The following is a 23,564-nucleotide window of genomic DNA, read 5'->3' as shown; positions in this document are numbered from 1 at the left end:
TTTCTTTTAATAAATGTAGCCTCTATTTGCATCTAGCAAGATGATGCTTCAGAATATCCAGTCCAATTTGCTATCTTTTCTGACATTTGTCTTTACCTATGTTTCAGTGATAAATCTGAAGGACGTCAGGGCTAAAATCTGGCTAAAATGAGTCGTGTCCACTTACCATTTTCTAAGGAGAAAACTATAGAAGAGAATTAACAACATATGATCAAAGGAACTTTACAGTTTATGTAATATTATTTTATTGCCATTTTCATTATATTCAGTAGAAATAGTAGTACTAGAAAGAAGAAAATGAGATTTTAGGAACATAAAACTGGCTTTAGATATTTGAAAATGAGAGGAATTTTATGTTTACAGATTTCAAAAGGCTTTGATATTATATTTCAATGCAAACAGTAACTTATCGTATGATTTGGTTCATTAATAATTGGAGTGATGTTAAGATTTAAACATTTCATAGAATCTCAAATATGACTTCAGGTACCACATTTTACAGGGAAATTACTGTGATTCACCCACTAAATGATAGTGAGTAAATAATAACTGGGATCTGTAACTATAACCTAGGGGTCTTGCGTTCTAGTCTAATAACTGTTCTCAAAAATATCATTAACTTTTTGGGTATAATAAACAGCAAACTGCAGAATAAATTGCACATACTAAAGAGTAAGCAACAAAACAAATTGCACATGCTGTGCAGTATGCAAAGCCACAGAATTATCAATCTGAGAAACAACTGAATACAAAATAAAACACACAGTTGTGTTTTGATTAGGGCTCTTTTTAGGCAATTTGCTTCAGCCAAGGCTGTGTAACTTCTTTGAGTTTCCATGTACTTTATAAGGCTCTGTTTGAATTCTTTTACTCTTTCATCTGATCCCACAGGTCCACATTTAGACCTCTGTATTAGGCTGTACAGCCCATTGGTATAGTGATCACCATTTTTCTCCATCAACAGATCCTCAATACAGTCCATTAGTTCCTTCACTTGGTCATCCTGATTGCTCCCTTCAGCACGGTTATTAAAGGCACAGATTCGCCCACCACATGCTGCCACCAGCTTGCTTAGGGCTTTGTTATCTGAGTCGCGCATGTAATCCGTCAGGGAGCCACCATTGAGGTCTTCCTTGTGGGTAAAGAGCACAATTGTGTGTCCCATGGCATCCTCTCCAAAGATCTCCTTCACCCTCTGTGCAGCCTGCTGGTCCTGTGAGGTATAGCGGCCCAGCTGAGTCACCAGGAGCAGCACATGGGGTCCTGGTGCAGAGAGCAAGTAGCACCTCTGCACCTCTTTGTACAGAGCTTCACAGTGGTCCTTCCAAGAAAACATATCTGGTGTGTCAATAATGGCAATCTCTCTATTTCCCCAGCTTCCCTGACTTTTGCTGCAAGTCTTAGTCAAGGTCTGGGAACCCAGCTTCGATTCAAATGCTTGCTTCCTGAGGATGCTGTTCCCTGCAGCACTTTTGCCAGTTCCTGTTTTGCCCACCAGGATGATTCTCAGCTCAGATCTGCTGGCACATTGGCCCTTTGCATGTGGTCCTGTGAGGAGCAAGTTTACTGTGTTATCGCTACACTGATCACGGCAGTGGAATATTTTTTTTTCTTTTCATTTCTTTTTCTTTTTTTTTGAGACGGAGTCTCGCTCTGTCGCCCAGGCTGGAGTGCAATGGCATGATCTCGGGTCACTGCAAGCTCCACCTCCCGGGTTCACACCATTCTCCTGCCTCAGCCTCCCAGTAGCTGGGACTACAGAGGCCCGCCACCGCATCCGGCTAATTTTTTCTTTTTTTTGGTAGTTTTAGTAGAGACAGGGTTTCACCGTGGTCTCGATCTCCTGACATCGTGATCCGCCCGCCTCGGCCTCCCAAAGTGCTGGGATTACTGGCGTGAGCCACCGGGCCCAGCCGGTAGTGGAATATTTTTAATGATAAGGAGGTATTCCCCGTTATGTAAAAAGATACTCGCACATCTATTTCACGAGAAATGAAAGCTAACTTGATTGCTCTAGGACTGCAGGGTACTGCCATGTTGGAGCCTAGGAAAACATCCTGGGGGATGAGATGGATTTAGAGACATTTCTCATCATGTAATGGTTGCCTGAATCACTCAGTCCTGGATCTCTAGAAGAAAAGTTTTCTGGAGATCAGAGATGCGTAGGCAAGGCCATGGGTTCCATCTCAATGTGGGCCAAGTGACCTGGCTCTGTTTCAAGGCCAGAGGTTGCTACTTTGACCTTGGCTGGGCAGAGTGGGGTCATGACTACCAGGGAAGTGGCTGGACCAGCAAAATATTAGAATGAGCAGTGTAAAATTATTTTTATTAGTGAAGAAACAACGGATATCTTATAAAGGATATCATAATTTTGCTTAGAAAGCATGGCATAATTTTGGTATAAAATAGTCACAGAATATGGTAAACTTTCCTCTCTCCTTCCCCATTTCCCTTCAACGTGGGTAAGGTTCTGGGGAGAGGAGTGAATGGGGACAGAGGTATGAAGGAGCTTGAGGCTTTAGGGAAAAAATGTGTTTCAGACACATAAAAGGGGAAGGCATAGGAACCATGGTGCCATTTCGCTGGTCCACATGGCAGTGATAAGAATGACTTGTCTAGGGCAGGTTCATGGAAGAACCAAGATGCAGCTTTGTAGCGGAGAGAGGAGTGATTTAACTTGCAAGGCAAGGGTGACTCTGGCTCTTGAGGGTTAACACCTTGATTCCTTTACTGTAAGGGAGGAACATTTGACCTATATGAGTGAAACGGAATACCATGATAACAGGAGAATCTTTCTGGAGGGAATATCCAAACAAACTAAGACTCTCCTGCTAAGCTCATTGCCTTTTGGGGTTTAGCTGTTCCTTACTCTCATGTTGCAGAGAGAAAGTTGGAGAAGGAAAGTCTACATTGACCACAGAATATCAGAGCTTAGAAGGAACTTAGACTGTACAAAGAAAATGAGCTTTCTGAGAGGCAGCATGCAGTGGTGAAGAAAAAAAGAATCTGGAGCTGGATTGCTTAGTTTAGATTGTCTTTCCATTGCTAGTCATATGATCTTGGACAACTGATTAATTTCTCTTCATCTGGAGAAGATGATGGTTTACTCCATGTGGTGGTGTTCTAATGATTAAATAAGTTAATATATGTAAAGAACTTAAAAGAGTGCTGGTGCACTTAAGCACTTGGTGAAAATTAGGCTAGGATTGTTTATAGCAACCTCCTTATAGATGAAGTAACTTGCATGCAGGGGTTAAGTAACTTGGACAAAGTCACCTAAATAGTTAGTGAAATCTACCCTTTATTGAGCACTTTTAATGTGCCAGGATCTGTTCCAAGTGGTTTACCTGCATTACCTAATTTACTCCTCCTAGCAATGATATGATTTAGGGTTAGGTGCTGCAATGCCCACCAGGGGTCTTGTTCTTAGCTGGTTCAAATGACCTCTCGGGCTCACAGGACTGCCATGGGCCTCACTGGGACACTAGTCTACTCAGAAGAATGGAAAACTTCGCTTGCCAGAGGGACAATGTTGGGCCTTCCACCTAGTGGAAGTCTATGCAGCAATTCATGGAACACTGCAAACTGTCACCTAGGGAGGTCCCAGGGCAAGGAGATGGCATCTTGAGCAGTTATAGAAGCCACCTGGACTCACAGGAGCCAATGTCTCTTGTAGCAACTCTGGGGTTTAGCTTCCAGATTCCCTGCAAGGAACATGAGAGTTACAAGAGTCACTGTGCTCAGGGAAGTTCAAAACATAGCTTCCTAGCATGTATTTATAGTTCTTCCAGTATAGATATAATTCACCCATCAAGAGAAGTTTTCAACCATAAGCAAAGTTCCTAATAATGTTAGAGACATTTTACTCTTATTAAATTATTAGAGAATCTGAGCTAAAACATTTAACCGAAGATTAAATTCTCAGGCAGAAAGGGAAAGGGTCTGTCAACCTTTTTACCCATGGGTTCCTTTTATTCACCTTATTTTACACATAAATCTGCAACTTGCCCAATAACTTAGAGCCCATTAAAAGTAACCAGTTTTGTAAATGAAAAAGCTGGCATTTGAACCTGCCCGTTTTCTATGCCTGAAGTATTAGTGCTTTGCCATGCCGCTACGCCAACACTTGTTGCACATATTTAAGTATTTTCTCTTCCAGACAAATTGGCCAAAATTTATGGACATTTAATCTTATTTTCTGTAGGCCAGTGAAATTATGGCCTCACAGTAGACATGCAATGGACACTTCTACTTAAAAGGAAGCAGGCATTACATTACACATTTCTATATTCTGAAAACAGCAGCCAAGCAGCTCCTGATACACCGCGCTGGAGCTTGCTTAGAGGCAGCCAAATTGCACCTTTAACCTTCCTCTCGCCTGTGAAAACAGAAATCAAGGGAGTCATTGAAGAGAAGCGGTGGGAGTCCTGAGTTGCTGGCCTCCTAGGGAGTGCTACCTCATTCTCTCCCATGGGGAGGGTATAGGGAAGAGAACTCCCTGCATCCAAAGCCAAGTGAGAGGGTCTCTAAATCATCCACTCATAAATATTGGGCATGTCACCAAAGTTGAGAGATAGGTAGGTCATTTCCCAGATGGGTGTCTGCTGAATGACAGAAACTGGTAAGCCTATCCAAGTGCAGCAAAGTGAAGAGAATTCTTGAGCAAATTTTTGAGAGGAGTTAGATGTAACCTGAAGTTTGGAGACATGTATAAACATGGAAATTGGTGTCTATTTCCTTTCTGGAGAATTCTAAATTTTGAAGGCTGACTAGAGCCACCTAGGAGACCAGGATAAGGAGTAAGCAGCAATGGCTTAGGGGGTTTCCCATGGACAGAAGGGATCTTACAGAAAATAACTAGGCACAGCTGCCTTGATGAGGCCCTGTCCAAAGGCCTGCCTTGTATGGCAAGCGGAGTGCAATTACAAGAGGAAGCCAGGGGTGCCATGAGGGTGGGAGCAGAGGTCTAGTTGGAGAATTCTGCCAGAGAGGGCACAGCCTCTGGCGGGAAGCGTGCAACTTAGCCCCGTGGCGACTCCACAGTATTCTCGCACAGTGGAGGGTGTCTGCTGTAATGGGGCATGGGATGGCGGTGAGGACTAGCCAGGAGACAACTGCAAGGACAATGGGACTCAAGCACTCCACCTTCTTTCTCCAGTCACCCATCCTCCTGCCTGATGGGGAAGGAGGGACTAGCATGAGGGTTGAGGGGGCAGAGCTGGAAGGGAGAGGAAGACTTTTGGAAGGTCCCAGAGTTCAGGCTGAGGCTGAGGTAGAGGAAGGAGAAACTCAAATTGAATGTAAGTTTGATGGTAGACGGCACCGAACAGTACAGCACCTGATACATGTGTCATAGTGACTTTAATAGACTATTCTTCTAGTCTCTATTAATCAGAAAGGCAACTGCCTGAGATGGCATCAATAAATCAAGATTGTGGCCGGGCGTGGTGGCTCACGCCTGTAATCCCAGCACTTTGGGAGGCTGAGGTGGGCAGATCACTTGAGGTCAGGAATTTGAGATCAGCCTGGCCAACATGGTGAAACCCTGTCTCTACTAAAAATATAAAAATTAGCCAGGCATGATGACACATGCCTGTAATCCCAGCTACTCAGGAGGCTGAGGCAGGAGAATCACTTGAACCTGAGAGGCAGAGGTTGCAGTGAGCTGAGATTGCACCAATGCACTCCAGCCTGGGCCACAGAGCCAGACTCCATTCCCTCCACCCCGCAACCAAAACAAAAGGAAATCAGGATTGCATAATAAGAGTCAGTGGCTGGGAGGAAAAAAAAAATGTTTCTCATTTGGATCTCAGAGTTCAGCTTGATCAATAAACAAGTTCCATACACAATGAAGCCAGAGACCTCCTATTTCTCACAGGTGAGGGTTGAGTGTGAAGGCAACTTTGTAAGGAGGAAGATCTGGGCTCTTCTTGATGTAAGAGACTGAAGACAGGGCTGGCGAGGGGCAGAGAGTGAGGAGGAGGGAGTGGGAAAGGGGAGGTCAAGATACAGAGAGAGAGACGCCCATACCATACAGATAGCAGAAACAGGTGCAAGAAGAGGAGAGAGAGAGAAAGGACAAGGGAAGAGAAGGGAATGATAGAGACAGACAGAAAGACAGAGAGAGACACACACGCACACACAAAGAACCTATGGAAATGTGAGAGAAGGAAGAGAAGACTGAATGGTAGGAGAAGGAGTATTTCAAAGAGATCTGAAAGATTTGTGCATAAGGGAAAAGCCTGGATGCATATTTTGGATCTTGGTGAGTATTTTAACAATTTTCGAGCCAGACTTGGCGGTTCATGCCTGTAATTCCAGCACTTTGGGAGGCTGAGGCGGGTGGATCACAAGGTCAGGAGTTTGAGACCAGCCTGACCAATATGGTGAAACCCCGTCTCTACTAAAAATACAAAAAAAAATTAGCTGGGCGTGGTGGTGTGTGCCTTTAGTCCCAGCTACTTGGGAGGCTGAGGCAGGAGAATCACTTGAACCTGGGAGGTGGAGGTTGCAGTGAGCCGAGATTGAGCCACTGCACTCCGGCCTGGGTGACAGAGAGAGACACCATCTCAAAACAAACAAACAAACAAAACAAAACCCCACAATTTTCAGCTGCTGGTGGTGGTAGCTGTGGGAGTTAGAATAAGATCCTTCACCCTTGTTTATTTTGCCCCAACATCATCAGAAGAGCCAAACACACACACACACACACACACACACACACACGTGAAGTCACTTTCTTACCCCAGTGACTGTGTTCATTTTGGTCCATTGGTGTTCCTGAGAAACAGAGAGACAAGAAACTTATTTTTCAGTTCTAAATCATGAAAAATTCTTATATTTCTTTTCTTTTCTTTTTCTTTCTTTCTTTTTTTTTTTTTTTTTTTGAGACACAGTTTCACTCTGTCACCCAGGCTGGAGTGCAGTGGTGCGATCTCAGCTCACTGCAACCTCCACATCCTGGGTTCAAGTGATTCTCCTGCCTCAACCTCCCGAGTAGCTGGGATTATGGGTGTGCACCACCATGCCCATCTAATTTTTGTAGTTTTAGTAGAGACAGGGTTTCACCATGTTGGCCAGGCTGGTCTCGAACTCCTGACCTCAAATGATCCACCAGCCTCGGCCTCCCAAAGTTCTGGAATTAAAAGCGTGAGCCACCGCGCTAGGCCAAGATCCTTATATTTCTAAACAACCATACTTCATTTGTCTACTCATAAGGGACAAGGTGGGTGGGAAAGGAATGACTTCCTACTTTACAGAGAACTGGAATGCTGAGGGGCTGAGAAGTGGGTTTCATTCGTAAGCCTCACGCCCAGCTCTCTCTCGCTTTCTTCCTCCCGTCCTCTCACAGATCAGCCCGGCTCCCTTCTGTTTTTGTTTTGCCTGCACACTCTTCCCTTCTGTCAGCTTTCTCTGTAGGTGTGCCTTCCCTTACACCTTAGGCTCAGTCCTCCCTTTCCCTCTCTTTCTTTTCCCACCTTGCCTCCTTCCCTCCTCTACTCTCTCCAAATCTCCTCCCTCATGTTGAGTCTTTGCTGAGAGACTCAGCGAATGAAGATTATGACTCTGGGAAACCGTGCAGTCCTTTAAGCCGGAAATACACTTCACTTGATCCATTAATGGCTTGAATTTTTCTCATTCCCCAGCAGCCCCTGGTTATGAAGCCCTTGCAATGTAGGAACTACTATGGAGTGAGAAATATCGGTACGTGTTCATCAGCTAGTTTCTCTTGCTTAAATCTGGCAGGCATAGACCAAGCGTACAAGCACAGAAAACTGAAAGCCACAGATTAATGCCCAAATTCTTCCCAGTTAGCACTTTTTATTGACTTTATACTATGGAAATTCTTTCTTTGCCAGTAATGTGTAAAGTAAATTACATCGGTTTCCTGTAAACTGGCTTCACTTAAGGAAAAGGCAGTCACTCTAAATTGCTTCTCTTAAAATAGGACAAATTTGTTCTAAGAAAAATGAAAATGTTTGTGCATGGCTTGGGACCTAGAAATCAACACTGCAGAACTTTTCGTAAATCTGGGCTTACCTGATTTACTGTTCAAAGAAACAGTTGGCTCCCTGTTCAGTCCTGTTGTCTTATAGCTCAGCTCCAAGAGAAAAAGAAAGTAAAACCGAGACTCCAGTCGGTCTTCTTCCTCTCTTGAATCTTCACTGAGCTTCCTGACTGCTAATGAACCCCACCACGTGCCTGTGTTTGAAATTCTCTTTCATGCCATTATACAAAATAAACAGTTTAAATGGAAAGTTAATCAGTAGTTATTTGCTGTCATGTGGGCCAACTGTCTCTTCTTCTCAAAAGTGAAAAAAGAGTGTTTCGATGATTTCATCTGGACTGGAAAGAAAGGCACGAATGCCAAGGAAGTTGGTGGATTTCAGTCCTTCCCAGCTGGGATATGTCCCAACAGTTAGAAGTTTGTCTAGATGCAAATGGCCCCCTGAGAAGGGCTTAAACCTCATTGACACCAGTAGCAGGGATTGTTCTAAAGCAGATGCCACTGGGAGAGAAGAGGAGCCTCTGATGGGCACTGCCCAGGGGAAGAAGGGCACAGAAAGGGGAACCTGAGAGGGGACGTTTTTGTCTGAGTCTGATTGTAAGGATCATTAACCATCAAAACATTTTTACATAACTCATTCATGGCTTCTAGGATTCTGGGCCTTTCTTCCCTGTCCAGCTCTGTAATTTCAGAGAACCTCCCTGTGGGGAGAAATTGTCTAGGAAATGTCTATAGTAATACTCTGGAGTGTTGGCTGGGTCAAATGGTATTTCTAGTTCAAGATGCCTGAGGAATCGCCACACTGACTTCCACAATGGTTGAACTAGTTTACGGTCCCACCAACAGTGTAAAAGTGTTCCTATTTCTCCACATCCTAGCATTTAAAACATTTCCTTTTGATTGTCTTGGAGTTTCCAGGTTTATCATAGACTCAGTTGCAAATAGTGATAATTTTCCCTCCTTGTTTCCAAAAATATCTTATGTTGCTTTCTCTTGTATAATTACAATTGCTTGCTACCGTTTCAAAAGTGAGTTAATGTGCTTTTATTATTTATTTACCTGTAGGGCACCTAATATCTTATCATTAATATTGATGTTGGTTATTGGCAATTAATTAGTTTATTTTAAAATCAGTGTGGCTATACTTTGCTTAGTCCTATTTCATTAAAGTCTTTTATCTGTGGTATAAATTTAGAAAAATTTATTTTGACGTTGACTGATATAATTCCATGTCTTTTTTCTTTTGACCTACTAATATTGCAAATTACATCACTGCGTTTCCTAACATAAGTGATATGTACATGTACATGTGCAAAGGTTTGGGTTCCTAGGAATACAGACTGTTGAGATGAAGATAAAATGGATGAAGGAAGTTTATTAGGGAATCTTCTCAGGAAATGTGCTAGAGGGAGAAGGGAAGAACCCAGGATTAGGCAGGGAGAAGTGAGACTGAGATGTAGTCACAACAAATATAGACTCTACAGGGAGTTCTAAAGTTTGGTTGGACTTTCAGAATGAAGGAGAGTGAGCAGAACTTTATAATCCCCATCGGATGCAAACTTCCTCTGGAAAAGACACTTGACTTACGTAGGGCATCTCTCTTCAGCATAAGCTAATTTCTGGACAGGTCTGATGGCTCAACAGCTGAGAGCTAACAACTGGTCTCACTCCCAGCAACTGGACATAGGTCCTTCTGTTTTTGCACTGTTCCTCTAGGTTTGGAGACGCAAATATTGCTTCTCCTGCTTCATCTTTTAGATCATCTGTAGAGACTTCCAAGCACAGTTTTAAATATCTCCCTCATGAAATTTCTTGTTCAAGCCTTCTCACTCCTGTCCCTTCTGAACATGACCATACATGGAACATTTCCTCTATGTCCCATGGTTCTAGTAAGTGATGTGACTACAGCCTTAAAGGAGGAGTAAGATAGATGTTGGGAGGAGGTGAGGAAGGAGAGGACAGGGGCTGAGTAGAGGTGCATGTTTTAGAGTACTATGACATTTTAAAATTCATTTTATTCCCATGGTTCAAGGCAATTTTGGAAAATGGGTCAAGCCAAAAGAATAGACCACAGATTTCCTGCAGTCATATTGAGATGTATTTGACAATTGTTCTGTGGTTTCTTGTAAAGTGTTTATTTATAAAGCAGTACTGTTCAATAGAGAATTCTGTGATGGACATGTTTACTGTCTGCGCTGTCCAATATGGCAGCCACTAGCACATGTGGCTGTTGAGCACTAGCAAGGTGGCCAATGTGATGGAGGAACTGAATTTTACATTTTAATTTTAAATCATATAATTAAACGGCCACATGTGGCTAGTGGTTACTGTTTTGAACAGTGCAATTATAGAGTATATCATTCTCAATAAGATGATACAAAACATTGTGTATGTAAAAGGAGGGGGTGCACAGGTAAAGATATGATGAGAAATTGCAAAACAAAAGGAACAAGTGGATTTAACATCCCAAAATTCCAAAACATGGGGAGGGGAGACTTGTTACTGTGAATTTAAAAATTGTGGTGACTTTCCCCATTGCTTGTTTTTGTCAGGTTTGTCAAAGATCAGATAGTTGTATATATGCGGAATTATTTCTGAGGGCTCTGTTCTGTTCCATTGGTCTATATCTCTGTTTTGGTACCAGTACCATGCTGTTTTGGTTACTGCAGCCTTGTAGTATAGTTTGAAGTCAGGTAGCGTGGTGCCTCCAGCTTTGTTCTTTTGGCTTAGGATTGACTTGGCGATGCAGGCTCTTTTTTGGTTCCATATGAACTTTAAAGTAGTTTTTTCCAATTCTGTGAAGAAAGTCATGGTGGGGATGGCATTGAATCTATAAATTACCTTGGGCAGTATGGACATTTTCACGATATTGATTCTTCCTACCCATGAGCATGGATTGTTCTTCCATTTGTTTGTATCCTCTTATTTCATTGAGCAGTGGTTTGTAGTTCTCCTTGAAGAGGTCCTTCACATCCCTTGTAAGGTGGATTCCTAGGTATTTTATTCTCTTTGAAGCAATTGTGAATGGGAGTTCACTCATGATTTGGCTCTCTGTTTGTCTGTTATTGGTGTATAACAATGCTTGTGATTTTTGCTCATTGATTTTGTATCCTGAGACTTTGCTGAAGTTGCCTATCAGCTTAAGGAGATTTTGGGCTGAGATGATGGGGTTTTCTAGATATACAATCATGTCATCTGCAAACAGGGACAATTTGACTTCCTCTTTTCCTAATTGAGTACCCTTTATTTCCTTCTCCTGCCTGATTGCCCTGACCAGAACTTCTAACACCATGTTGAATAGGAGTGGTGAGAGAGGGCATTCCTGTCTTGTGCCAGTTTTCAAAGGGAATGCTTCCAGTTTTTGCCCATTCAGTATGATATTGGCTGTGGGTTTGTCATAGATAGCTCTTATTATTTTGAGATACGTCCCATCAATACGTAATTTATTGAGAGTTTTTAGCGTCAAGGGCTGTTGAATTTTGTCAAAGGCCTTTTCTGCATCTATTGAGATAATCATGTGGTTTTTGTCTTTGGTTCTGTTTATATGCTGGATTATGTTTATTGATTTTCATATGTTGAACCAGCCTTGCACCCCGGGGATGAAGCCCACTTGATCATGGTGGATAAGCTTTTGGATGTGCTGCTGGATTCGGTTTGCCAGTATTTTATTGAGGACTTTTGCATCAATGTTCATCAAGGATATTGGTCTAAAATTCCCTTTTTTTGTTGTGTCTCTGCCAGGCTTTGGTATCAGGATGATGCTGGCCTCAAAAAATGAGTTAGGGAGGATTCCTTCTTTTTCTATTGATTGAAATAGTTTCAGAAGGAATGGTACCAGCTCCTCCTTGTACCTCTGGTAGAATTCGGCTGTGAATCCATCTGGTCCTGGACTTTTTTCGGTTGGTAAGCTATTAATTATTGCCTCAATTTCAGAGCCTGTTATTGGTCTATTCAGAGATTCAACTTCTTCCTGGTTTAGTCTTGGGAGAGTGTATGTGTCGAGGAATTTATCCATTTCTTCTAGATTTTCTAGTTTATTTGCGTAGAGGTGTTTGTAGTATTCTCTGATGGTAGTTTGTGTTTCTGTGGGATCGGTGGTGATATCCCCTTTATCATTTTTTATTGCATCTATTTGATTCTTCTCTTTTTTCTTCTTTATTAGTCTTGCTAGTGGTCTATCATTTTCTTGATCTTTCCAAAAAACCAGCTCCTGGATTCATTGATTTTTTTGAAGGGTTTTTTGTGTCTCTATTTCCTTCAGTTCTGCTATGATCTTAGTTATTTCTTGCCTTCTGCTAGCTTTTGAATGTGTTTGCTCTTGCTTCTCTAGTTCTTTTAATTGTGATGTTAGGGTGTCAATTTTAGATCTTTCCTCCTTTCTCTTGTGGGCATTTAGTGCTATAAATTTCCCTCTACACACTGCTTTGAATGTGTCCCAGAGATTCTGGTATATTGTGTCTTTGTTCTCAGTGGTTTCAAAGAACATCTTTATTTCTGCCTTCATTTTGTTATGTACCCAGTAGTCATTCAGGAGCAGGTTGTTCAGTTTCCATGTATTTGAGCAGTTTTGAGTGAGTTTCTTAATACTGAGTTCTAGTTTGATTGCACTGTGGTCTGAGAGACAGTTTGTTATAATTTCTGTTCTTTTACATTTGCTGAGGAGGGCTTTACTTCCAACTCTGTGGTCAATTTTGGGATAGGTGTGGTGTGGTGCTGAAAAAAATGTATATTCTGTTGATTTGGGGTGGAAAGTTCTGTATATGTCTATTAGGTCCACTTGGTGCAGAGCTGAGTTCAATTCCTGGATATCCTTGTTAACTTTCCGTTTCATTGTTCTGTCTAATGTTGACAGTGGGGTGTTAAAGTCTCCCATTATTATTGTGTGGGAGTCTAAGTCTCTTTGTAGGTCCCTGAGGACTTGCTTTATGAATCTGGGTGCTCCTGTATTGGGTGCATATATATTTAGGATAGTTAGCTCTTCTTGTTGAATTGATCCCTTTACCATTATGTAATAGCCTTTTTTGTCTCTTTTGATCTTTGTTGGTTTAAAGTCTGTTTTATCAGAGACTAGGATTGCAACCCCTGCCTTTTTTTGTTTTCCATTTGCTTGGTAGATCTTCCTCCATCCCTTTATTTGGAGCCTATGTGTGTCTCTGCATGTGAGATGGGTTTCCTGAATACAGCACACTGATGGGTCTTGACTCTTTATCCAATTTGCCAGTCTGTGTCTTTTAATTGGAGCATTTAGCCCATTTACATTTAAGGTTAATATTATTATGTGTGAATTTTATCCTGTCATTATGATGTTAGCTGGTTATTTTGCTCGTTAGTTGATGCAGTTTCTTCCTAGCCTTGATGGTCTTTACAATTTGGCATGTTTTTGCAGTGGTTGGTACTGGTTCTTCCTTTCCATGTTTCAGGCTTCCTTCAGGAGTTCTTTTAGGGCAGGCCTGGTGGTGACAAAATCTCTCAGCATTTGCTTGTCTGTAAAGTATTTTATTTCTCCTTCACTTATGAAGCTTAGTTTGGCTGGGTTGAAAATTCTTTTCTTTAATAAAAAATAAATAAATAAATAAAATAAAAAATTTCACGGTGAATATATAAAAAAAAAAAAAGAATGTTGAATATTGGCCCCTACTCTCTTCTGGCTTGTAGAGTTTCTGCCGAGAGATCAACTGTTAGTCTGATGGGCTTCCCTTTGTGGGTAACCGGATCTTTCTCTCTGGCTGCCCTTAACATTTTTTCCTTCATTTCAACTTTGGTGAATCGGACAATTATATGTCTTGGAGTTGCTCTTTTCGAGCGGTATCTTTGTGGCATTCTCTGTATTTCTTGAATTTGAACGTTCGCCTGACTTGCTAGATTGGGAAGCTCTCCTGGATAATATCCTGCAGAGTGTTTTCCAACTTGGCTCCATTCTCCCCGTCACTTTCAGGTACACCATTCAGATGTAGATGTAGTCTTTTCACATAGTCCCATATTTCTTGGAGGCTTTGTTCATTTCTTTTTATTCTTTTTTCTCTAAACTTCTCTTCTCACTTAATTGCATTCATTTCATCTTCCACCACTGATACCCTTTCTTCCAGTTTATCGAATAGGCCACTGAGGCTTGTGCATTCATCATGTAGTTCTCATGCCTTGGCTTTCAGCTCCATCAGGTCTTTTAAGGATTTCTCTGCATTGGTTATTCTAGTTAGCCATTCATCTAATTTTTTTTCAAGGTTTTTAACTTCTATGCCATGGGTTCGAACTTCCTCCTTTAGCTCGGATTAGTTTGATCATCTGAAGCCTTCTTCTTTCAACTCGTCAAAGTCATTCTCCATCCAGCTTTGTTCCGTCGCTGGTGAGGAGCTGCATTCCTTTGAAGGAGGAGAGGCTCTCTGATTTTTAGAGTTTCCAGTTTTTCTGCTCTGTTTTTTTCCCCATCTTTGTGGTTTTATCTACCTTTGGTCTTTGATGATGGTGACGTACAGATGGGTTTTTGGTGTGGATATCCTTTCTGTTTGTTAGTTTTCCTTCTAACAGTCAGGACCCTCAGCTGCAGGTCTGTTGGAGTTTGCTGGAGGTCCACTCCAGACCCTCTTTGCCTGGCTATCAGCAGCTGTGGCTGCAGAACAGTGGATATTGGTGAACCGCAAATGCTGCTTCCTGATCGTTCCTCTGGAAGTTTTGTTTCAGAGGAGTACACGGCCGTGTGAGATGTCAGTCTGCCCCTCCTGGGGTATGCCTCCCAGTTAGGCTACTCGGGGGTCAGGGACCCACTTGAGGAGGCAGTCTGCCCATTCTCAGATCTCAAGCTGCGTGCTGGGAGAACTACTACTCTCTTCAAAGCTGTCAGACAGGGACATTTAAGTCTGCAGAGGTTACTGCTGCCTTTTGTTTGTCTGTGCCCTGCTCCCAGAGGTGGAGCCTACAGAGGCAGGCAGGCCTCCTAGAGCTGTGGTGGGCTCCACTGAGTGTGAGCTTCCTGGCTGCTTTGTTTACCTTCTCAAGCCTCAGCAATGGCGGGCGCCCCTCCCCCAGCCTTGCTGCTGCCTTGCAGTTTGATCTCAGACTGCTGTGCTAGAAATGAGCGAGACTCCATGGGCGTGGGACCCTCCGAGCCAGGCGTGGGATATAATCTCCTCGTGTGCTGTTTGTTAAGCCCATTGGAAAAGCTCAGTATTAGGGTGGGAGTGACCCGATTTTCCAGGTGCTGTCTGTCACCCCTTTCTTTGACTAGGAAAGGGAATTCCCTGACCCCTTGCACTTCCCAGGTGAGGCAATGCCTTGCCCTGCTTTGGCTCACGCACAGTGTGCTGCACCCATTGTCCTGCACTCCCCAGTGAGATGAACCCAGTACCTCAGTTAGAAATGCAGAAATCACCCATCTTCTGTGTCGCTCATGCTAGGAGCTGTAGACTGGAGCTGTTCCTATTCAGCCACTGGCTCCTCCCCCATCTTGTCATTTTCTTACTCCAATATAGCTTTATTCCCATCACCTTCTCTGTGCTTTTACTAGTAAACATTATATTTTTCTATGTTATAGATTCTACAATACAATAATATACACATTGTTTTTTAAAGTTGCCTTTCAAATCTGTTAATAAAAGGGGAATAAATGTGAAAAAAAGAAAGAAGAAAAAGAAGAGAAAGAAAGAAGGAAGGAAGGAAGGAAAATTTTCTTATCTTGAAGTGTGATTGTATTCGCAGCAATTCCTTCTTTTTCAACCTTAATGTCTTTTTCAACCTTAATGTCTCATTTTGAAATATATTTTCACTGAATATATTATTCTACAAATAGTATCTTACAATAGATTCTGTGCCTGGTAAAGGCTTACTCCTTGCTTCCAAGATGGTGCCTGTTTCCTGGTTTGAGGCAAAGTAACATTAATAGTGAGAACTAAAATACAATCTAAAAGCTACTGGTGAGTTGGTAATAGGTAGTGCAGATGTTGACAAAACCATAGTTTTCTACTGTCAATAACAAACATGTTTCTATATTGCAACAAATAAAATGCTATAATGTAAATACTGAAGAGTGATCCCGTTTATAATGAGTTGGGCCCTCTAGGAAAACTCTTGTCAAAGCAGCAATTCTCTACTTGCTGTGTGATTGTAAACTTGACTTTGGAACTGGCTCTTGTAATACAGTCTACTATAGCCTTCATACATATTACCACTGTATTCATACATATTACTACTGCAGGGGTTTGGAAATCAAGGGGACAAATTGTGGAGTGTTAAAAACCACAAACTTATTTCCAAACCTATGGCTTCAAATTTTACATACTTTGCTTGGTAACCAGATAAAGAGCTGTACAATGTTTTTTCTGCATCCAGTGAGATGATCATGCAATTTTTGTCCTTCATTCTATTAATATGGTGTAATACATGACTGATACTTGCATACTGAACCTGTCTTGCAACAACTACTACATGTGCCCCCAGGTTATGTGTTAATAATGGGTGCCAGATTTTCCATTATACTAGCTCTATCCTGCACAAGAATATCATGCCATCAAATGCAGAAATCCTTAGTGAAAAATTCTGGACATAGTATTTCCAATAAAATCAATAACTTATCAAGCAGTTCTAAGTACCCTGTGAGGAGCCAATATTGCAATGACTTTTAGAACTCCAGTTAGAAGAAATGAACAAGTCGTTGATCTTAAGCTGCATGAGGAGGGGCTGCAGAGAATATGAAACTACGAGGGCAAATAACAAGCCATTTCCCAAAACATCCCCTAAGAACAAAGGAAGCATGAGGCCAGTCACTGCAAAACAGGAAACACACCCCAAAATTTTTTCTCTCAGCCAACATGAAGAGATTTTAAGATAGCGGGGAAAACATGAGAACCTAAGAAACTGAAAACAATCAAACAACTGAAATAACAAGCAGCAACTGGCAAACAGCTGGGAAAAAAAGCAGCTGGAGAAAATTCAAAAAGAGACAGCCCTTCTCCAGGAGCTAGAAGATTTAGAAATGAGTCTTTTAGATATTTAAAGAACATAAATTGAATGCCAGAAATCAGTATAAATATATCTTCTTGTTAAACCTGATGGGGTACTCTAAACATTCTTACGCCCACACTTGATGATCATTTATAATGCATCCAATGTTCTGAATATATGGGGTTTTTAAATGTTTATTAAATGGACTTTTTCTACCTTTCAATATAATGTGGAAGGGGGTAGGAATGAGTTTTTTTAACCAAAGCTTGACAGACTAAAACAGAGATATTATTATCCACTAAAGAACAGACTCTCAAAGACACCGATAAAAGCATCTTACATTTTTTTAAAAGAGGAAGGAGCAAAAGGAAGAGTGATCAAAATCAGGAAGGAAGGCTGCATGCTGACTCTGCATGTTCTCTGCAGAATCTCCAGTAAAAGTTCCTGAAACTGAAACAACGCTAAAGGAAAAGTCAAATAGGAATAATTGTGTGTGTGAATACCAGGGTGTTTTTTTTTTTTAAAGTAACAGTAAAAACACCACATTTTAGGCTTTTGGAGTCTTGCACCAACAAAGAAACAGTGCATAATTCTGTAGGACTGAGGAGGTAAAGAAAAGGCTGAGGAAAAAGAGGACTCTTAGAAACAGTGGGGAAGATTTCAGGATTTTTCTTTTTTTAAACTAGTACTATATTTATTCTTTTTCATTACCTTGTTCCTTTTTAAATTTTTATTTTTATTTCAATAGTTTTTGGGGTACAGGTGGTTTTTGGTTACATGGATTAGTTATCTAGTGGTGTTCTCTGAGATTTTAGTGCACCCATCACCCAAGCAGAGTACACAGGACCCAATGTATCATCTTTTATCCTTCATCCCCCTCCCAATCTTCCCCCCTCCCAGTTCCTCTGTCCATTATATCGGTCTCATGCCTTTGCATCCGCATAGCTTAGCTCCCACTAAGAAATGAGAAAATACACCATTTGGTTTTCCATTCCTGAGTTGTAAGTGGGATCTCCCAGGGCACCACTAGACAGGTCAAATAATGACATTGTTTTAGAAATGGGACTTTTAAGGGGCTCTAACTCCATTCAGCTCCCTTCAGTGGCTTCCAGGCTGCTAGTTTTCATACTGATTTTAGTTTTTTGGTTTTCAAGGTTACCGCAGAGTGGGGGTAATGAGAAAGGGGCAAGTTGAAACATGACAGAACTCACTATTCTTACTATTTTTCTTGAATGAACACTCTCTATATTACTTCAAGCGTTGGGTTGATACACAGAGTTCTGAAAAACAAAAACAAAAAACAAAGAGTTGATTCTGACTCTTTTTTGACAGTGTTCTCTATTTTTGTGGAGATTTTTGGAGGGCATTATTCTGCTATTCCCACTGACATCATCTCACAATTATATTTGTCTTATAAATATATAGCATTATGGTTGCAGTGTGAAAGGTAATTTGAGAGAAGCAAGCCTTGAAACAGGTTCAATCCAAAGAAGCAGTTGCAACAATCCAGTCCAGAAATGATGGTGACCATAACTCGAGTAGAGATAAGGAAAAAAAAAAGTGGATGCTCCAGGGAGATATGAAGCCTTTATAATACACAACTCTTTTATTATTTATTGGAAGAAAGAGTCAAGGCTTCCGGCATGGACAACTGGACAGATTATGGCACCATTTGCAAAATAGGAAACCCAGGAAGGAAGGGATGAACAGCCAGTGGAGCCAAGGGTGGTGCCCGTGAGAACCTCATTACCCAGTGAAAACACAAATAGAAGAAAGACCAAAGGTGTTTAATGCATGCTCCAATACCCAGTAGACCTTGCAGTGTTGACTTGAAGCTATGGTGGCCAACAGGCAATGGGGAAAGGATTCCCTATTTAATAAATGGCGCTGGGAAAACTGGCTAGCCATATGTAGAAAGCCGAAACTGGATCCCTTCCTTACACCTTATAAAAAATTAATTCAAGATGGATTAAAGACTTACATGTTAGACCTAAAACCATAAAAACCCTAAAAGAAAACATAGGCAATACCATTCAGGAAATAGGCATGGGCAAGGACTTCATGTCTAAAACACCAAAAGCAATGGCAACAAAAGCCAAAATTGACAAATGGGATCTAATTAAACTAAAGAGCTTCTGCACAGCAAAAGAAACTACCATCAGAGTGAACAGGCAACCTACACAATGGGAGAAAATTTTTGCAACCTACTCATCTGACAAAGGGCTAATATCCAGAATCCACAATGAACTCAAACAAATTTACAAGAAAAAAACAAACAACCCCGTCAAAAAGTGGGTGAAGGATATGAACAGACACTTCTCAAAAGAAGGCATTTATGCAGCCAAAAAACACATGAAAAAATGCTCATCATCACTGGCCATCAGAGAAATGCAAATCAAAACCACAATGAGATACCATCTCACACCAGTTAGAATGGCGATCATTAAAAAGTCAGGAAACAACAGGTGCTGGAGAGGATGTGGAGAAATAGGAACCCTTTTACACTGTTGGTGGGACTGTAAACTAGTTCAACCATTGTGGAAGTCAATGTGGCGACTCCTCAGGTATCTAGAACTAGAAATGCCATTTGACCCAGCCATCCCGTTACTGGGTATATACCCAAAGTATTATAAATCATGCTGCTATAAAGACACATGCACACGTATGTTTATTGCAGCACTATTCACAATAGCAAAACTTGGAACAAACCCAAATGTCCAGCAATGATAAACTGGTCCTTTAAGAAAATGTGGCACATATACACCATGAAATACTATGCAGCCATAAAAAATGATGAGTTCATGTCCTTTGTAGGGACATGGATGAAGCTGGAAACCATCATTCTCAGCAAACTATTGCAAGGACAAAAAACCAAACACTGCATGTTCTCACTCAGAGGTGGGAATTTAAGAATGAGAACACATGGACACAGGAAGGGGAACATCACACACCGGAGACTGATATGGGGTGGGGGGAGGGGGGAGGGATGGCATTAGGTGATATACTTAATGCTAAATGATGAGTTAATGGGTGCAGCACACCAACATGGCATATGTATACTTATGTAACAAACCTGCACGTTGTGCACATGTACTGTAAAACTTAGAGTACAATAATAATAATAAAAAAAGAAAAGAAAAAGAATTTAGTCCAGGAAAATTTCGTAAAAAAAAAAAAAATTGCGGTGACTTCTTTTAGGCTTGTTTAGCTTCCTGACTTACTAGGCAGTTTTCAATTCATCATTATATTTTGGAATAATTAAGAATTCAGGAGATGTTTAACTTCAAGCTCTCCCTCACTATTTAAACTCCCCAAATTTAAATATTTGCCATAAATAACTTTCAATTGATTTCACCCAAAATTCATTATTTGAATTGAAACTCCACTGAAGCAAATCTGGTTGTGTACACCAGTAAAACATGGATATTGCCCTTGAGTCTGTAGGGTGAAAGTGAAGTAAACTGCATTCATATCTCAGTTGTTTCCTGACAAGATCCTGTCTTGTTCCCACGTTGTCTAAATTTGTTTTTAATTGTTGGAATCATTTTCTCCACATTAATAAGTGAAAGTTTCTTCTATGAGAAAGGGACAATTTATTGCTGATTTCCAAAGTTTCATGAAGTGATGACTGCAAAGCAACACAATAACAACGCCAACACCAACATCACCAACAGAAAAACCCTTCTTGGATCTATTTTTTTTTGGATCTTTTTGAAGAGGTCTGAATTGGTGACATGTACAGTGAAGAATGTGAAGAGCTATGAGCCTTACATAGCAAAGGACTTACTGCCAGAGAATTCAGTTCAAACCAATGCTCAGAGTTGCAAGAAGGAGTCAATCTTGCAGAATAATCTTAAAGATTAATTGAGTACATTTTTGAATTTAAAAATTTTTGCAATCTATCCATCTGAGAAAGGGCTAATATCCAGAATCTACAAAGAACTTAAACAAATTTACAAGAAAAAAACAACCCCATCAAAAAGTGGTCAAAGGATATGAACAAACACTTCTCAAAATAAGACATTTATGCAGCCAACAAACATGAAAAAAAGCTCATCATCACTGGTCATTAGAGAAATGCAAATCAAAGCCACAATGAGATGCCATCTCACGCCAGTTAGAATGATGATCATTAAAAAGTCAGGAAACAACAGATGCTGGAGAGGATGTGGAGAAATAGGAACGCTTTTACACTGTTGGTGCAAGTGTAAATTAGTTCAATCATTGTGGAAGACAGTGTAGCGATTCCTCAAGGATCTAGAACCAGAAATATCATTTGACCCAGCAATCCCATTACTGGGTATATACCCAAAGGATTATAAATCTTTCTACTATAAAGACACATGCACACACACGTTTATTGCAGCATTGTTCACAATAGCAAAGACTTGGAACCAACACAAATGCCCATCAATAATAGACTGGATAAAGAAAATGCAGCACATATACACCATGGAATACTATACAGCCATAAAAAGGATGAGTTCATGCTCTTTACAGGGATGTTGATGAAGCTGGAAATAATTATTCTCAGCAAACTGACACAGGAATAGAAAACCAAACCCCGCATGTTCTCACTCATAAGTGGGAGTTGAACAAAGAGAACACATGGACACAGGGAGGGGAATATCACACACTGGGGCCTGTTGGGGGGTGGGGGGCTAGGGGAGGGATAGCATTAGGAGAAATACCTAATGTAGATGACGGGTCGATGGGTGCAGCAAATCAGCATGGCACGTGTATACCTATGTGACAAACCTGCACGTTGTGCACATGTATCCCAGAATTTAAAGTATAATAATAATAATAAAAGAAACTTTAAAATCATACAAAAGTCATCAACAGAAGCATTCCACTATATGATGCAATCTCAAGCACAGTGTTACATTATTACCCAGGGGTCCGTATGCTTTCAAGCAGAGGAAACACAAAGACATGGCCATTTTGAGTTTTTCCCATCACATTGCTTTGACTATGATTTCAGACAACAGGCCACAGTCATCTCCTTCTGGAGGGTCAAATGCCATAAAGACAGTTCCCAGTCCCTTGGAACTGGATATGGACAAACCCCAGGAGTGAACAATTCCACCTCCTCCTTTATCAGCTCATCCCACACACTCACCCCACTGAACAGCCACCGTGAGGACTCCAGTCTCCCTCTCCTCTCCTCTAAACCTCATTTAGGCAATTCTAATTAGTAAATAAACCTTTTTTAAATTTGTGAGTGAAATTTGATTTTGTTATCTATATGAATCTATTTTTGTATTTAATCAATTTTTCTGAATGCTTGTAGAAGTGTAGTGGAAAAGAATGTTTGCATTTATATCATTGCTTACTGCAGACAGATATGAGTGTAGTGTTAAATCACTGGCAAATAATCAGCTAAACAATTAGCTGATTGGCATTTAATGGCCTTACATTTTGCAGAAATCATTGGTGATTTTTATTATATTGCTTTGATTGTTTAAAAGTGTTTTAGTGATATCTGGAGGAAATTGTTGGGGTTTTTGGATGGGCTAGAAATGTATTGCAGCTTTTCCCCTTTAAATGATGAAATATAGAACCCCTATTGTGGAATTTTGCTATATAACTTTTTTTGGGATGTATGACATTTGGAGCAAGGGATTCCTCTACTGTGAGATGTAATGGGGTGGCATCATAAAAGACTGAGCAGGCCATGAAGGCAAAGAGTTGTGGGTGAGTCAGGGCTTTATAAAGATCTCTGAGCATCTGAGAGCCTGCTTCTCACACACAATCTGTTTTCCTGGCTATTATGAGTCAAACAGTGAATAAAGCTGACCAATAGTACCTTTAAGTTCTGCTGACTTTACAATTCTCTGATAAACCTGGGAAAGTAAAACCACCAGGAAAAGAGTCTGTTACCTTGGTGAAGGAGGGTAGAAGCAATTTGGGACATTCTAGGCTCAGCAGGTGCAACGTGGAGAAGAAGCTAGGGACACAGTTGACAACGAGAGGCTCCCACATGTGGCCCTCATTGATCTGTCCCCCACCCCATCTAGAGCCATTTGAGCCACTCCAACTGAGGCCCAGTCTGCAAGGAGTTAAGTCAAGTTGTACCCAGTGTGCTCTGCCCAAATTCTTGACACACAAAAACACGTTGTTTTAAGCCACTGAGTTTTGGAGTAGTTTCTTATGCGGCAACAGATAATCAAATCACCTGAGTGGGTTCCTACAAGGAGAATTGCTATACAATTGGTACATGCATTTGTAATTTTGAAAGATATTACTGAATTGCTTACAATAAAAATTTTAGTCAAATTAGTTTCACCAGCATTTTATTAGTTTCCCAGATTGATTTCTCATAATTTTATCTTTGCCAAACTGATAGGTGAAAGATGATGTTAGTGTGATTTTCATATACATTACTCAATGGGAATATGATTGAGTCATTTGTCATATGTCTATTTATTAAAGAAAGAACTATATTTTTTATTGATATCTGTCTTACATATTTATTGCCCATGTTTCAATTCTGATGGGAATAATTTTGATATTGATTTGTAAAAGTTCTTTATGGGGCCAAAAATGATAATTTACCTTCTTTTTTTGAATTTTTTATAAAACAACTTCTAATTTCTTTCACTGTTAATTTATTGTGGCT

At 40.8% G+C, this 23,564-nt stretch overlaps 1 protein-coding gene across 1 annotated transcript; it reads right to left on the bottom strand.

The window, feature by feature from the left end:
• Window positions 1-221: 221 nt before the first annotated feature.
• On the bottom strand, window positions 222-8,346 carry GIMAP2 (GTPase, IMAP family member 2). Its single transcript, XM_016958418.4, has 3 exons — window positions 8,041-8,346; window positions 6,745-6,780; window positions 222-1,548 (listed from the first exon to the last, which is right to left on the bottom strand). Exons 2-3 carry the CDS (start codon window positions 6,770-6,772, stop codon window positions 563-565), a joined length of 1,014 nt encoding a protein of 337 aa, XP_016813907.1. The 5' UTR covers window positions 6,773-6,780; window positions 8,041-8,346; the 3' UTR covers window positions 222-562.
• Between the last annotated feature and the right edge of the window lie 15,218 nt (window positions 8,347-23,564).

Source organism: Pan troglodytes, chromosome 6 (assembly GCF_028858775.2).
Source record: "Pan troglodytes isolate AG18354 chromosome 6, NHGRI_mPanTro3-v2.0_pri, whole genome shotgun sequence".
Taxonomy (NCBI): domain Eukaryota; kingdom Metazoa; phylum Chordata; class Mammalia; order Primates; family Hominidae; genus Pan; species Pan troglodytes.
The sequence above is the reverse complement of the archived record's forward strand: the minus strand, read 5'-3'. Positions and strand labels throughout refer to the sequence as shown.

Excerpts from the sequence above, each read along its gene's own strand:
- GIMAP2 (XM_016958418.4), bottom strand. The coding sequence starts at position 6,772 with ATGGACCAAAATGAACACAGTCACTGGG. Across the intron at positions 1,549-6,744 it reads AAATGAACACAGTCACTGGG|GACCACATGCAAAGGGCCAA; the intron begins GTAAGAAAGTGA and ends TGCTCCTCACAG.